The sequence below is a fragment of the Oncorhynchus nerka genome, linkage group LG8 (genome assembly GCF_034236695.1).
Source record: "Oncorhynchus nerka isolate Pitt River linkage group LG8, Oner_Uvic_2.0, whole genome shotgun sequence".
Lineage (NCBI taxonomy): Eukaryota > Metazoa > Chordata > Actinopteri > Salmoniformes > Salmonidae > Oncorhynchus > Oncorhynchus nerka.
The window spans coordinates 69,035,133-69,051,722 of NC_088403.1; the positions used below are offsets into that span (position 1 = coordinate 69,035,133).

Genomic DNA, 16,590 nt, shown 5'->3' on the forward strand with positions numbered 1-16,590 from the left:
ACTCTACCAACTCAGTGGCCCCGCCCATGTGAACAGACATTGGTTATAAACTCTGCCAACTCAGTGGCTCCGCCCATGTGAACAGACATTGGTTGTAAACTCTGCCAACTCAGTGGCCCCGCCCATGTGAACAGACATTGGTTGTAAACTCTACCAACTCAGTGGCCCCGCCCATGTGAACAGACATTGGTTGTAAACTCTACCAACTCAGTGGCCCCGCCCATGTGAACAGACATTGGTTATAAACTCTGCCAACTCAGTGGCCCCGCCCAAGTGAACAGACACTGGTTATAAACTCTGCCAACTCAGTGGCCCCGCCCACGTGAACAGACATTGGTTGTAAACTCTGCCAACTCAGTGGCCCCGCCCATGTGAACAGACATTGGTTATAAACTCTGCCAACTCAGTGGCCCCGCCCACGTGAACAGACATTGGTTGTAAACTCTACCAACTCAGTGGCCCCGCCCATGTGAACAGACATTGGTTGTAAACTCTGCCAACTCAGTGGCCCCGCCCACGTGAACAGACATTGGTTGTAAACTCTACCAACTCAGTGGCCCCGCCCATGTGAACAGACATTGGTTGTAAACTCTACCAACTCAGTGGCCCCGCCCATGTGAACAGACATTGGTTGTAAACTCTGCCAACTCAGTGGCTCCGCCCATGTGAACAGACATTGGTTATAAACTCTGCCAACTCAGTGGCCCCGCCCATGTGAACAGACATTGGTTGTAAACTCTGCTAACTCAGTGGCCCCGCCCATGTGAACAGACATTGGTTGTAAACTCTACCAACTCAGTGGCCCCGCCCATGTGAACAGACATTGGTTGTAAACTCTACCAACTCAGTGGCCCCGCCCATGTGAACAGACATTGGTTATAAACTCTGCCAACTCAGTGGCCCCGCCCATGTGAACAGACATTGGTTATAAACTCTGCCAACTCAGTGGCCCCGCCCATGTGAACAGACATTGGTTATAAACTCTGCCAACTCAGTGGCCCCGCCCATGTGAACAGACATTGGTTATAAACTCTGCCAACTCAGTGGCTCCGCCCATGTGAACAGACATTGGTTATAAACTCTGCCAACTCAGTGGCTCCGCCCATGTGAACAGACATTGGTTATAAACTCTACCAACTCAGTGGCCCCGCCCATGTGAACAGACATTGGTTGTAAACTCTACCAACTCAGTGGCTCCGCCCATGTGAACAGACATTGGTTGTAAACTCTGCCAACTCAGTGGCCCCGCCCATGTGAACAGACATTGGTTATAAACTCTGCCAACTCAGTGGCCCCGCCCATGTGAACAGACATTGGTTGTAAACTCTACCAACTCAGTGGCCCCGCCCATGTGAACAGACATTGGTTGTGAACTATGAAACACGCCCTTCTCTCCCTACTACATCAGCCCTTTACGAAAATGTAACATTTGTGTTCCCGAGGACGTGAGGACAACAGTCCATACGTTAAAAGGGCTAATATCAAACTACAGAACAAAGCCAACTTCTACGTGAGCTTAAAGTGTGGCCATTCGGTATGAACTTTGAACTCTTATTCACTAAAGAAGTGATACCTCCAGCGGCAGCTGTAAACGTGGGCTAGGGAAGGACGGACAAAGTATCTCTTCTACCAAACACACGACACATGACAACGCATCTATTCTACCAGACATTCTTCAGCGGAAGAGGAAGATCTCTGTTGGGCAACACGGTCTTCCATCTACGACCGACCTATTGAAGCGCGGCTCAGAGTAAATATTTCTTGCATTTTTCTTTTCCAAATGGGCGGTTATTTAGAATGCATAAGATACTGTATTTACGATAGCGTGGCTTTACAAGGTTCCATCAGAGACCGGCATAGCATAGCAAAGCAAAGACACCACAGAGGTGACCAAGATCCAGATGGTCACTCTGACAGAGCTCCAGAGTTCCTCTCTGGAGATGGGAGAACCTTCCAGAAGAACATCCATCTCTGCAGCACTCCACCAATCAGGCCTTTATGGTAGAGTTGCCTGGCAGAAGCCACTCCTCAGTGAAAGACACATGACAGCCCACTTGGAGTTTGCCAAAAGGCACCTAAAGGACTCTCAGACCATGAGAAACAAGATTCTCTTCTATGATGAAACGAGATTCTCTTCTATGATGAAACCAAGATTGAACTCTATGGCCTGAATGCCAAGCGTCACGTCCGGAGGAAACCTGGCACCATCCCTACGGTGAAGCTGTGGTGATATTCTTCAGCAGCATGGACTGGGAGACTAGTCAGGATCGAAGGAAAGATGAACTGTCAGAGCATCTTACAGATTACTGCACCTGTACATAGCCCACCTATAATTTAGCCCAAACAACTACCTCTTTCCCAACTGTATTTAATTTATTTATTTATTTTGCCCCTTTGCACCCCATTATTTTTAATTCTACTTTGCACATTCTTCCATTGCAAAACTACCATTCCAGTGTTTTACTTGCTATATTGTATTTACTTTGCCACCATGGCCTTTTTTGCCTTTACCTCCCTTCTCACCTAATTTGCTCACATTGTATATAGACTTGTTTTTTTTACTGTATTATTGACTGTATGTTTGTTTTACTCCATGTGTAACTCTGTGTCGTTGTATGTGTCGAACTGCTTTGCTTTATCTTGGCCAGGTCGCAATTGTAAATGAGAACTTGTTCTCAACTTGCTTACCTGGTTAAATAAAGGTGAAATAAAAATAAATAAAATAAAATGAACAGAGCAAAGTACAGAGAGATCCTTTATGAAAACCTGCTCCAGAGCGCTCAGGACCTCAGACTGGGGTGAAGGTTCACCTTCCAACAGGACAATGACCCTAAGCACACAGCCAAGACAACGCAGGAGTGGCTTCGGGACAAGTCTCTGAATGTCCTTGTGGAGACCAGACTTAAACCTGAAATTAGCAAATATTTATAAAAATCTGTTTTTGCTTTATCATTATGGGGTAGTGTCATTATGGGGTATTGTCATTATGGGGTATTGTCATTATGGGGTATTGTCATTATGGGGTATTGTCATTATGGGGTATTGTCATTATGGGGTATTGTCATTATGGGGTAGTGTCATTATGGGGTATTGTCATTATGGGGTATTGTCATTATGGGGTATTGTCATTATGGGGTATTGTCATTATGGGGTAGTGTCATTATGGGGTATTGTCATTATGGGGTATTGTCATTATGGGGTATTGTCATTATGGGGTAGTGTCATTATGGGGTAGTGTCATTATGGGGTATTGTCATTATGGGGTATTGTCATTATGGGGTATTGTCATTATGGGGTATTGTCATTATGGGGTATTGTCATTATGGGGTATTGTCCCTATGGGGTATTGTCATTATGGGGTATTGTCATTATGGGGTATTGTCATTATGGGGTATTGTCCCTATGGGGTATTGTCATTATGGGGTAGTGTCATTATGGGGTAGTGTCATTATGGGGTATTGTCATTATGGGGTAGTGTCATTATGGGGTAGTGTCATTATGGGGTAGTGTCATTATGGGGTATTGTCATTATGGGGTAGTGTCATTATGGGGTAGTGTCATTATGGGGTATTGTCATTATGGGGTATTGTCATTATGGGGTAGTGTCATTATGGGGTAGTGTCATTATGGGGTATTGTCATTATGGGGTAGTGTCATTATGGGGTAGTGTCATTATGGGGTAGTGTCATTATGGGGTATTGTCATTATGGGGTAGTGTCATTATGGGGTATTGTCATTATGGGGTATTGTCATTATGGGGTAGTGTCATTATGGGGTATTGTCATTATGGGGTATTGTCATTATGGGGTAGTGTCATTATGGGGTATTGTCATTATGGGGTATTGTCATTATGGGGTATTGTCATTATGGGGTATTGTCATTATGGGGTATTGTCATTATGGGGTATTGTGATGTCATTATGGGGTATTGTCATTATGGGGTATTGTGATGTCATTATGGGGTATTGTCATTATGGGGTAGTGTCATTATGGGGTATTGTCATTATGGGGTATTGTCATTATGGGGTATTGTCCCTATGGGGTATTGTCATTATGGGGTATTGTCATTATGGGGTATTGTCATTATGGGTATTGTCATTATGGGGTAGTGTCATTATGGGGTATTGTCACTATGGGGTATTGTCATTATGGGGTATTGTCATTATGGGGTATTGTCATTATGGGGTATTGTCATTATGGGGTAGTGTCATTATGGGGTATTGTCATTATGGGGTATTGTCATTATGGGGTATTGTCATTATGGGGTATTGTCATTATGGGGTATTGTCATTATGGGGTATTGTCCCTATGGGGTATTGTCATTATGGGGTATTGTCATTATGGGGTATTGTCATTATGGGGTATTGTCCCTATGGGGTATTGTCATTATGGGGTATTGTCATTATGGGGTAGTGTCATTATGGGGTAGTGTCATTATGGGGTATTGTCATTATGGGGTAGTGTCATTATGGGGTAGTGTCATTATGGGGTAGTGTCATTATGGGGTAGTGTCATTATGGGGTATTGTCATTATGGGGTATTGTCATTATGGGGTAGTGTCATTATGGGGTAGTGTCATTATGGGGTATTGTCATTATGGGGTATTGTCATTATGGGGTAGTGTCATTATGGGGTAGTGTCATTATGGGGTATTGTCATTATGGGGTAGTGTCATTATGGGGTAGTGTCATTATGGGGTATTGTCATTATGGGGTAGTGTCATTATGGGGTATTGTCATTATGGGGTATTGTCATTATGGGGTAGTGTCATTATGGGGTATTGTCATTATGGGGTATTGTCATTATGGGGTAGTGTCATTATGGGGTATTGTCATTATGGGGTATTGTCATTATGGGGTATTGTCATTATGGGGTATTGTCATTATGGGGTATTGTCATTATGGGGTATTGTGATGTCATTATGGGGTATTGTCATTATGGGGTATTGTGATGTCATTATGGGGTATTGTCATTATGGGGTAGTGTCATTATGGGGTATTGTCATTATGGGGTATTGTCATTATGGGGTATTGTCCCTATGGGGTATTGTCATTATGGGGTATTGTCATTATGGGGTATTGTCATTATGGGGTATTGTCATTATGGGGTAGTGTCATTATGGGGTATTGTCACTATGGGGTATTGTCATTATGGGGTATTGTCATTATGGGGTATTGTCATTATGGGGTATTGTCATTATGGGGTAGTGTCATTATGGGGTATTGTCATTATGGGGTATTGTCATTATGGGGTATTGTCATTATGGGGTATTGTCATTATGGGGTAGTGTCATTATGGGGTATTGTCACTATAGGGTATTGTCATTATGGGGTATTGTCATTATGGGGTATTGTCATTATGGGGTATTGTCATTATGGGGTATTGTCATTATGGGGTATTGTCATTATGGGGTATTGTCATTATGGGGTAGTGTCATTATGGGGTATTGTCATTATGGGGTATTGTCATTATGGGGTAGTGTCATTATGGGGTATTGTCATTATGGGGTATTGTCATTATGGGGTATTGTCATTATGGGGTAGTGTCATTATGGGGTATTGTCACTATGGGGTATTGTCACTATGGGGTATTGTCATTATGGGGTATTGTCATTATGGGGTATTGTCATTATGGGGTATTATCCCTATGGGGTATTGTCATTATGGGGTATTGTCATTATGGGGTAGTGTCATTATGGGGTATTGTCATTATGGGGTATTGTCATTATGGGGTATTGTCATTATGGGGTATTGTCCCTATGGGGTATTGTCATTATGGGGTGTTGTCACTATGGGGTATTGTCATTATGGTGTAGTGTCAAATTGGGGTATTGTCATTATGGGGTATTGTCATTATGGGGTATTGTCATTATGGGGTATTGTCATTATGGGGTATTGTCCCTATGGGGTATTGTCATTATGGGGTATTGTCATTATGGGGTATTGTCATTATGGGGTATTGTCATTATGGGGTAGTGTCATTATGGGGTAGTGTCATTATGGGGTATTGTCATTATGGGGTATTGTCATTATGGGGTATTGTGATGTCATTATGGGGTAGTGTCATTATGGGGTATTGTCATTATGGGGTATTGTCATTATGGGGTATTGTCATTATAGGGTAGTGTCATTATGGGGTATTGTCATTATGGGGTAGTGTCATTATGGGGTATTGTCATTATGGGGTATTGTCACTATGGGGTATTGTCATTATGGGGTAGTGTCATTATGGGGTATTGTCATTATGGGGTATTGTCATTATGGGGTATTGTCCCTATGGGGTAGTGTCACTATGGGGTATTGTCATTATGGGGTATTGTCATTATGGGGTAGTGTCACTATGGGGTATTGTCATTATGGGGTATTGTCAGTATGGGGTATTGTCACTATGGGGTATTGTCATTATGGGGTATTGTCACTATGGGGTATTGTCATTATGGGGTATTGTCATTATGGGGTAGTGTCATTATGGGGTATTGTCATTATGGGGTATTGTCATTATGGGGTATTGTCATTATGGGGTAGTGTCATTATGGGGTATTGTCATTATGGGGTATTGTCATTATGGGGTATTGTCATTATGGGGTAGTGTCATTATGGGGTATTGTCATTATGGGGTATTGTCATTATGGGGTATTGTCATTATGGGGTATTGTCATTATGGGGTAGTGTCATTATGGGGTATTGTCATTATGGGGTATTGTCATTATGGGGTATTGTCATTATGGGGTATTGTGATGTCATTATGGGGTATTGTCATTATGGGGTATTGTCATTATGGGGTATTGTGATGTCATTATGGGGTATTGTCATTATGGGGTATTGTCATTATGGGGTATTGTCATTATGGGGTATTGTCATTATGGGGTATTGTGTGTGGATTGTTGAGGGGGAAAACAACTAACAATTGAATAATAATTCATGTTTAATATTTAATCCATTTTAGAATAAAGCTGTAACAAGATTTGGAAAAAGTCCAGGGGTCTGAATACTTCCTGCTCTGTAGACTAGAAACATACAAACAAACATGCAGGCAAATTAATCTCTAAATGCATCTCTAAATTCATCTCTAAATTAATCTCTATATTCATCTCTAAATGCATCTCTAAATGCATCTCTAAATTCATCTCTAAATTAATCTCTATATTCATCTCTAAATGCATCTCTAAATGCATCTCTAAATTCATCTCTAAATTAATCTCTATATTCATCTCTAAATGCATCTCTAAATTCATCTCCAAATTCATCTCTAAATGCATCTCTAAATTAATCTCTATATTCATCTCTAAATTCATCTCTAAATTCATCTCCAAATTCATCTCTAAATTAATCTCTATATTCATCTCTAAATGCATCTCTAAATTCATCTCTATATTCATCTCTAAATGCATCTCTAAATTAATCTCTATATTCATCTCTAAATTCATCTCTATATTCATCTCTAAATGCATCTCTAAATTCATCTCTATATTCATCTCTAAATGCATCTCTAAATTCATCTCTAAATGCATCTCTAAATGCATCTCTAAATGCATCTCTAAATTAATCTCCAAATTCATCTCTAAATGCATCTCTAAATTCATCTCCAAATTCATCTCTAAATGCATCTCTAAATTAATCTCTATATTCATCTCTAAATGCATCTCCAAATTCATCTCTAAATGCATCTCTAAATTCATCTCCAAATTCATCTCTAAATTAATCTGCAAAGAGCCAAAAGTAAATCAGATTACACTGGATCCTGTTTTGAAATGTTGCACATCATAATACCCATCATGTTAAATGAAATAGCTAACTTCATTCATCTACCCAATTATTAGTATTATTAGTACATGTAACCCTTATTTAACTTGGTAAGTCAGTTAAGAACAAATTCTTATTTACAATAACGGCCTACCAAAAGGCAAAAGGCCTCCTGCGGGGACGGGGCCTGGGAGGGTAGACGGGGGGGAGGGTAGACTGGGAGGGTAGACGGGGCCTGGGAGGGTAGACGGGGCCTGGGAGGGTAGAAGGGGGCCTGGGAAGGTAGATGGGGCCTGGGAGGGTAGACGGGGCCTGGGAGGGTAGACGGGGGCATGGGAGGGTAGACGGGGGCTGGGAGGGTAGAAGGGGGCCTGGGAGGGTAGACGGGGCCTGGGAGGGTAGACGGGGGCCTGGGAGGGTAGAAGGGGGCCTGGGAGGGTAGACGGGGCCTGGGAGGGTAGACGGGGCCTGGGAGGGTAGACGGGGCCTGGGAGGGTAGAAGGGGGCCTGGGAGGGTAGACGGGTAGACGGGGCCTGGGAGGGTAGACGGGGCCTGGGAGGGTAGAAGGGGGCCTGGGAGGGTAGACGGGGCCTGGGAGGGTAGACGGGTAGACGGGGCCTGGGAGGGTAGAAGGGGCCTGGGAGGGTAGACGGGTAGACGGGGCCTGGGAGGGTAGACGGGGCCTGGGGGTAGAAGGGGGCCTGGAAGGGTAGACGGGGCCTGGGAGGGTAGACGGGGCCTGGGAGGGTAGAAGGGTAGACGGGGCCTGGGAGGGTAGAAGGGTAGACGGGGCCTGGGAGGGTAGATGGGGCCTGGGAGGGTAGACGGGGCCTGTGGGGGTAGACGGGGCCTGGGAGGGTAGAAGGGGGCCTGGGAGGGTAGAAGGGGGCCTGGGAGGGTAGAAGGGGGCCTGGGAGGGTAGACGGGGGCTGGGAGGGTAGACGGGGCCTGGGAGGGTAGACGGGGCCTGGGAGGGTAGAAGGGGGCCTGGGAGGGTAGAAGGGGCCTGGGAGGGTAGACGGGGGCTGGGAGGGTGGACGGGGGCTGGTGGGAGATCCGTTAGTAGGAGGGAGGGAGATCTTTCGACTTGCCTTTGGGCAGGGCGCTTGACCCTGGTTGCTCCAGGGGGTCACCCTGGCTGGGAGTGTCTGCTAGATGACTGTAATGTAAACGCTGAGCGGCTTCACTGCGGGTAAAATAATTATTGTGTTACTTGGCAATGGAAAAGTCTGTCTAGAGCCCTAATGTGTGCTCAGCCCCCTCCTGTACTCCCTGTTCACCCATGACTGCGTGGACAAGCACGCCTCCAACTCAGTCATCGAGGTTGCAGACGACACAACAGTAGTAGGCCTGATTACCAACAATGACGAGACATCTTTCAGGGAGGAGGTGAGGGACCTGGGAGTGTGGAGTCAGGAAAATAACCTCTCACTCAACGTCGACAGGAGAAAGGAGCTGAGCAGTTTAGCATTTCCCTCACTAATGGTTAATGTTAGGATTGGGGGATGGGAAGCTGGGGTAAACGTCACCCCGGAGAGTCACCTCTTTAAGGTGTCCTCCTGAGTCTTTCCCTTTCAATCACCATGGAAATGGCCCCTCTCAACGTAGATTGATCGTGGTGACAGCCAATGAAAGCCGAGGATCCGGAGACGAAACTGATGAGGGTATCAAGTTGATTGGTCCATAACGCGGAAACACCTCCCAATGCCTAAAATGGAAGAGATAATGACCAATAGCGGAGCTGTCTAACGACGGTAACAATAAACTACCCTTCTTATTTCATCAACACTGTACAAGCATATTAAGGCTATAATATTGTAGAGAATAATCACATTAATAACTGTATGTGATTTATAATGACACGGGGCAAAGAAAATACATTAATTTAGTAATTTACCCTCTTGAATTTATTGGTTTTCCCCTGCATTCTAGAGCAGTGAGTGAACGCCCTACCCAATGGTCTATTTCAAAAAATAAAAGTCTATGTTTCAGAATAAAAGTCACCTTTTGTTTGTGTGTCTGTCCAGCTGCTACCCGTGTCCATTTGGTAGACCCTCCTCCTGCCAAAGCTCCGCCTCCAGCTCAGACTCTGACGACTCGGACGACAACTGTGTTCCATGACAAACTCCAGCCTCACCCTCGCCGCCGTCCAGTTAGTATGTTAAGAGTAACACACACACACACACACACACACACACACACACACACACACACACGCACTGTAATGCCTCTGTGTGTTCCAAGCCCTGCATGAGGAAACCCCCATGGACCTACGGAGGCCTAGAGGGGATCTGGACGGCCACACCCCCACGACGGTTAAGGTCTATGGTGTCTTTACCAGCGACAGGAGGGCACTTTTATTCTGAAACACAGACCTTTATTTTGACAGTTTCTTTTCCTAATTTACCAGGTTAGTTCATTAGGAACTAAGCACATTTCTAATACCTTTCTATGGTATGGCGCTGCATATCTGTTTCAAAATAAAAGTATGTTTTCAGAATAACAGTCCCACTTTTTTCATTCAATATAAAAAAGTATGTGTTTCAGAATAAAAGTCCCTCCTGTCTTTTTGTTTTCAGAAAAAGAGCGTGTTGGATCGATGGGTTCGAGCGAAGGTGAGCGTGTGGACGATGTGGTAGTTGATCCTGAGAGCCATTTTGCCACAACTTTGGAAGTATGCTTGGGGTCATTGTCCATTTGGAAGACCCATTGGCAACCAAGCTTTAACTGACTGATGTCTTGAGATGTTGCTTCAATATATCCACATACTTTCTTCCCTCATGAAGCCATCTATTTTGTGAAGTGCACCAGTCCCTCCTGCAGCAAAGCACCCCCACTACATGATGCTGCCACCCCCGTGCTTCACGGTTGGGATGGTGTTCTTCGACTTGCAAGCCTCCCCCTTTTTCCTCCAAACATAACGATGGTCATTATGGCCAAAAGGTTCTATTTTTGTTTCATCAGACCAGAGGACATTTCTCCAAAAAGTACGATCTAGTCTGGCTTTTTTTATGGCGGTTTTGGAGCAGTGGCTTCTTCCTTGCTGAGCGGCCTTTCAGGTTATGTCGATATAGGACTCGTTTTACTGTGGATATAGATACTTTTGTACCCGTTTCCTCCAGCATCTTCCACAAGGTCCTTTGCTGTTGTTCTGGGATTGATTTGCACTTTTCGCACCAAAGTACGTTCATCTCTAGGAGACAGAACGCGTCCTGAGCGGTGTTGTGTCTTTGCCATCCTTAAACTGAAAGACTTATTTATCAAAGATTCTCTCTAATTATTATGACGATGATGATGAATCATGTAACTGTAATTAACGATGAAGTCTGGGCACCAAGGAAAATATTCATATTACAAAGTTATTATTTTCCTAATATAACTTTTCAGATGTTTTAATATCTGATCAATTAGTCTTCTGATTAATGACTTACTCTTTATTTATTTATTTTACGTTAGTCTCATTCCAAACGTCGTAAATGGTTGGTTATCTGCACGAACCCAGTCTTCACTATGAGTCATCCATGCGGCAATTGTCTTAAATCATTTATTTACTAACTAATTAATTCACAGAAATGCATAAACAAACAGTAGATAGATACAAGGAAATGATAGCGAATGTGCCCTAGTGGGCTGAACCGGTATCGCGGCTTGGTGGACAACAGGGAAGAGGGGGTCGACTGAGATAAGACAACACACAGTTGATAATTATAACAATTGAAATGCTAATCCTTTACACATGAACGCTCACTCATTCGGGAACAATTACAATCAATATATATATTTGCGCTCAGTGTGTCGTCGGGATCTCTGTTGAAAAGTTTGTTGCTGTTGGAGAGTCTGTCTGTCCTCTCTCTCTCTCTCTCTGCCGTGGTTAGAATGGATAGTTCAGAGTGACATTCATTCATGTCGTTATAGAATAGATGTTTTGCCGGTTGTCGGTCTTCGCGTTCAATGATACCGAATATACATCCACCTTACACCTCCAATTGACTCAAATGATGTCAATTAGCCTATCAGAAGCTGCTAAAGCCACAATGAGGACATAGACCTACCGAGCAAGGTTTCATAAATCATTGGGTACATCGTACGAAAAACATCAGAGTAATCTGAAATAGGGACATAATTCCTGTTCAAATTCACAACATAACGCACATAGGCATTTCATCATTAAGACCTTTCGGAAATAATATCTGGAGGGTGAAAATCCCCAAACATTCTCTTCTACTCTGAGTTAATATCACCTCCCCCTGTCACATTCTCTTCTACTCTGAGTTAATATCACCTCCCCTGTCTGATATCTTAACTTTCTCTATGCCACAAAATCTAAAGGTGGAAATGTCATGTTTTAGGTCATAATGGACCTCTGTACGCCTATGTTGACATTCCCCCCAAAAATCTGCCGTTTCCAGCTACAACAGTCATTAACAACATTAACAATGTCTACACTGTATTTCTGATCAATTTGATGTTATTTTAATGGACAACAAATGTGCTTTTCTTTCAAAAACAAGGACATTTCTAAGTGACCCCAAAATTTTGAACGGTAGTGTATATTTGTGGTTACACCACTAACTATCTTTGTGGCAATGGTCCCCTGGAAAAGGAGAAAGAAGAGGAGGAGGAAGAAGAGGAAGATGAAGAGGAGGAGAATGAAAAGGAGGAGGAGGAGGAAGAGGAGGAAGTAGAAAAGGAGGAGAAAAAAGAGCAGGAAGAGGAGGAAGAGAAAGAGGAGGAGAAAGAGGAGGAAGAGGAGGAGAAAGAAGTGGAGGAGGAGGAAGAGGAGGAGGAGGGGGAGTAAGAAGGGGAGGAGGAGGAGGAAGAGAAAGAAGAGGTGGCGGAAGAAGAGGAGGAGGAGGAGAAAGAAGAGGAGGAAGAGGAGGAGGAGAAAGAAGAGGATGAGAAAGAAGAGGAGGAGGAGGAAGAGAAAGAAGAGGAGGAGGAGGAAGAGGCGGAGGAGGAGAAAGTAGAGGAGGAGGAAGAAGAGGAGGAGGAGGAGAAAGAAGAGGAGGAGGAGAAAGAAGAGAAGGAGAAAGAAGAGGAGGAGGAGGAAGAGAAAGAAGAGGAGGAGGAGGAAGAGGCGGAGGAGGAGAAAGTAGAGGAGGAGGAAGAAGAGGAGGAGGAGGAGGAGGAGGGGGAAGAAGAGGAGGAGGAGGAGGAGGAGGAGGAAGAAGAGGAGGAGGAAGAAGAGGCAGACAAGGAGAAAGTAGAGGAGGAGGAAGAAGAGGAGGAGGAGGGGTAATAATCAGAACTCGTTACACCTCTGAACTATCTGCATCACTACCTTCTCCTCTCCTGTTCCTCCCATCTCCTCCTCTTCCTCTTCTTTCTCCTCCTCCTCCTTCTCTCCTGTTCCTCCCATCCCCTCCTCTTCCTCTTCTTTCTCCTCCTCCTCCTCCTCCTCTCCTGTTCTTCCCCTCCTCTCCTCCTTGGGGCAATGCTCTCCTTGAGGAAGAGGAGAAACAAGAGGAGGAGAGGCAATCCGCGGAGCTCCTAACGAACACAGCGTACACCACCACCCCTCCCAGACACCCTACCACCAGCACCACCACCGCCAGTGTCACGGATGCCTTGGCCCCATCCAAGGTCTCCCTTTCTGGGCTTCCCACCGGACCTTCCCCCCTCTCCTGGAGCTCCCAGTCCATCAGGGGACCTTCGGCCCAGCTCTGCCCGAGGCTGGGCGCTCTCTGCAGGTGGACGTGTCGGAGGTTGGTCCCCCTGTCCTGGTCCTGTCCTCTCTCTTTCTCTGGAGCTGCTCTCTTCTGGCGCCCCCTGCTGGAGATGACGTGGTGCTGCAGGAACAGACTCCGCTTGCCGACAGCGTGATTATGGTTGTTGTAGTTGCGGTTGCCGTGGTCCCTGGAGCGCACTGTGTAGACGGCATGGATGTACCACTCATGACCAGCAGCCACCTGATGGAAGAGATGGATGAAGGGAGGAGCGATGTGGTTGTCTGACCGAGCTCTTAAGATAAATGCACTTATTGTAAGTAGCTATTGATAAATGACAAAAAATGTAAATGTAGATGTAGGGAGGATAGGAGGAAGAGAGGAGGGAGAGAGGAGGAAGAGAGGAGGAAGAGAGGAGGAAGAGAGGAGGGAGAGAGGAGGAAGAGAGGAGGAAGAGAGGAGGGAGAGAGGAGGAAGAGAGGAGGAAGAGAGGAGGAAGAGAGGAGGGAGAGAGGAGGGAGAGAGGAGGAAGAGAGGAGGGAGAGAGGATAGAAGGAAGAGAGGAGGAAGAGAGGAGGGAGAGAGGAGGAAGAGAGGAAGAGAGGAGGAGAGAGGAGGAAGAGAGGAGGGAGAGAGGAGGAAGAGAGAGGGGAAGAGAGGAGGGAGGAGGAGGAGAGGAGGAGGAGAGAGGATAGAAGGAAGAGAGGAGGAAGAGAGGAGGGAGAGAGGAGGAAGAGAGGAGGGAGAGAGGAGGAAGAGAGGAGGGAGAGAGGAGGAAGAGAGGAGGGAGAGAGGATAGAAGGAAGAGAGGAGGGAGAGAGGAGGAAGAGAGGAGGAAGAGAGGAGGGAGAGAGGAGGAAGAGAGGAGGGAGAGAGGAGGAAGAGAGGAGGAAGAGAGGAGGAAGAGAGGAGGGAGAGAGGATAGAAGGAAGAGAGGAGGGAGAGAGGAGGGAGAGAGGAGGGAGAGAGGAGGAAGAGAGGAGGGAGAGAGGATAGAAGGAAGAGAGGAGGGAGAGAGGAGGGAGAGAGGGGGTTTATATGTATGTAGTGGAGATTACAATGGTGACTGACTGACTGACTGACTGACTGGCTGACTGGCTGACTGGCTGACTGGCTGAGTTGACTGGCTGACTGACTGACTGGCTGACTGGCTGACTGGCTGAGTTGACTGGCTGACTGACTGACTGACTGACTGACTCACTGACTGGCTGACTGATTGGCTGACTGACTGGCTGACTGACTGGCTGAGTTGACTGGCTGACTGACTGACTGACTGACTGGCTGAGTTGACTGACTGACTGACTGACTGACTGGCTGACTGGCTGACTGGCTGAGTTGACTGGCTGACTGACTGACTGACTGACTGGCTGACTGGCTGACTGGCTGACTGACTGGCTGAGTTGACTGGCTGACTGACTGACTGACTGGCTGACTGGCTGATTGACTGCCTGACTGACTGACTGACTGGCTGACTGGCTGACTGGCTGACTGACTGGCTGACTGACTGGCTGAGTTGACTGGCTGACTGACTGACTGACTGACTGACTTACTGACTGGCTGACTGGCTGACTGGCTGATTGACTGACTGACTGACTGACTGGCTGACTGGCTGACTGGCTGACTGGCTGAGTTGACTGACTGGCTGACTGGCTGATTGACTGCCTGACTGACTGACTGGCTGACTGACTGGCTGAGTTGACTGGCTGACTGACTGGCTGACTGGCTGACTGGCTGACTGACTGGCTGAGTTGACTGACTGACTGACTGACTGGCTGACTGGCTGATTGACTGACTGACTGACTGGCTGACTGGCTGACTGGCTGAGTTGACTGGCTGACTGACTGACCTGGAAGAGAGGAGCTGAGGAGAGGCTGAACCCGTCAGCATCAGGTTGAGAGACCAGGGGGAAAGCACCGGGTGTGTCCCCAGCCAGACGGGCCTCAAATCGGATACCTCCAAACTCTACCTCCTGGCTCTCTGGCTCAGCCTTGTCCTGGGAGAGGGAGAGGTGAGAGGGAGCAAGAGGGGGGAGGGGGAGCAAGAGAGGGAGGGGGAGCGAGAGAGGGGAGGGGGAGAGAGAGAGGGAGAGAGAGAGAGAGAGAGAGAGAGAGAGAGCGAGAGAGAGCGGGAGCAAGAGAGGGGAGGGGGAGCAAGAGAGGGGAGGGGGAGAGAGAGAGGGAGAGAGGATAGAAGGAAGAGAGGAGGGAGAGAGGAGGGAGAGAGGGGGTTTATATGTATGTAGTGGAGATTACAATGGTGACTGACTGACTGACTGACTGACTGGCTGACTGGCTGACTGGCTGACTGGCTGAGTTGACTGGCTGACTGACTGACTGGCTGACTGGCTGACTGGCTGAGTTGACTGGCTGACTGACTGACTGACTGACTGACTCACTGACTGGCTGACTGATTGGCTGACTGACTGGCTGACTGACTGGCTGAGTTGACTGGCTGACTGACTGACTGACTGACTGACTGGCTGAGTTGACTGACTGACTGACTGACTGGCTGACTGACTGGCTGACTGGCTGACTGGCTGAGTTGACTGGCTGACTGACTGACTGACTGACTGGCTGACTGGCTGACTGGCTGACTGACTGGCTGAGTTGACTGGCTGACTGACTGACTGACTGGCTGACTGGCTGATTGACTGCCTGACTGACTGACTGACTGGCTGACTGGCTGACTGGCTGACTGACTGGCTGACTGACTGGCTGAGTTGACTGGCTGACTGACTGACTGACTGACTGACTTACTGACTGGCTGACTGGCTGACTGGCTGATTGACTGACTGACTGACTGACTGGCTGACTGGCTGACTGGCTGACTGGCTGAGTTGACTGACTGGCTGACTGGCTGATTGACTGCCTGACTGACTGACTGGCTGACTGACTGGCTGAGTTGACTGGCTGACTGACTGGCTGACTGGCTGACTGGCTGACTGACTGGCTGAGTTGACTGACTGACTGACTGACTGGCTGACTGGCTGATTGACTGACTGACTGACTGGCTGACTGGCTGACTGGCTGAGTTGACTGGCTGACTGACTGACCTGGAAGAGAGGAGCTGAGGAGAGGCTGAACCCGTCAGCATCAGGTTGAGAGACCAGGGGAAAGCACCGGGTGTGTCCCCAGCCAGACGGGCCTCAAATCGGATACCTCCAAACTCTACCTCCTGGCTCT

General features: G+C 46.8%; 1 protein-coding gene across 1 annotated transcript in view; it reads right to left on the reverse strand.

Annotated features, from left to right (window-relative positions):
* Positions 1 to 11,278: 11,278 nt before the first annotated feature.
* The window catches only part of LOC115133682 (FRAS1-related extracellular matrix protein 2-like), an 82,936-nt gene continuing 77,624 nt past the window's right edge, over positions 11,279 to 16,590 (reverse strand). Inside the window, exons 34-35 of the mRNA XM_065021163.1 lie at positions 15,255 to 15,401; positions 11,279 to 13,651 (exon numbers count right to left, since the gene is read on the reverse strand). Coding sequence (XP_064877235.1) covers positions 12,995 to 13,651; positions 15,255 to 15,401 — 804 coding nt within the window. The 3' untranslated portion in view covers positions 11,279 to 12,994. The remainder of the gene's footprint in view (positions 13,652 to 15,254; positions 15,402 to 16,590) is intronic.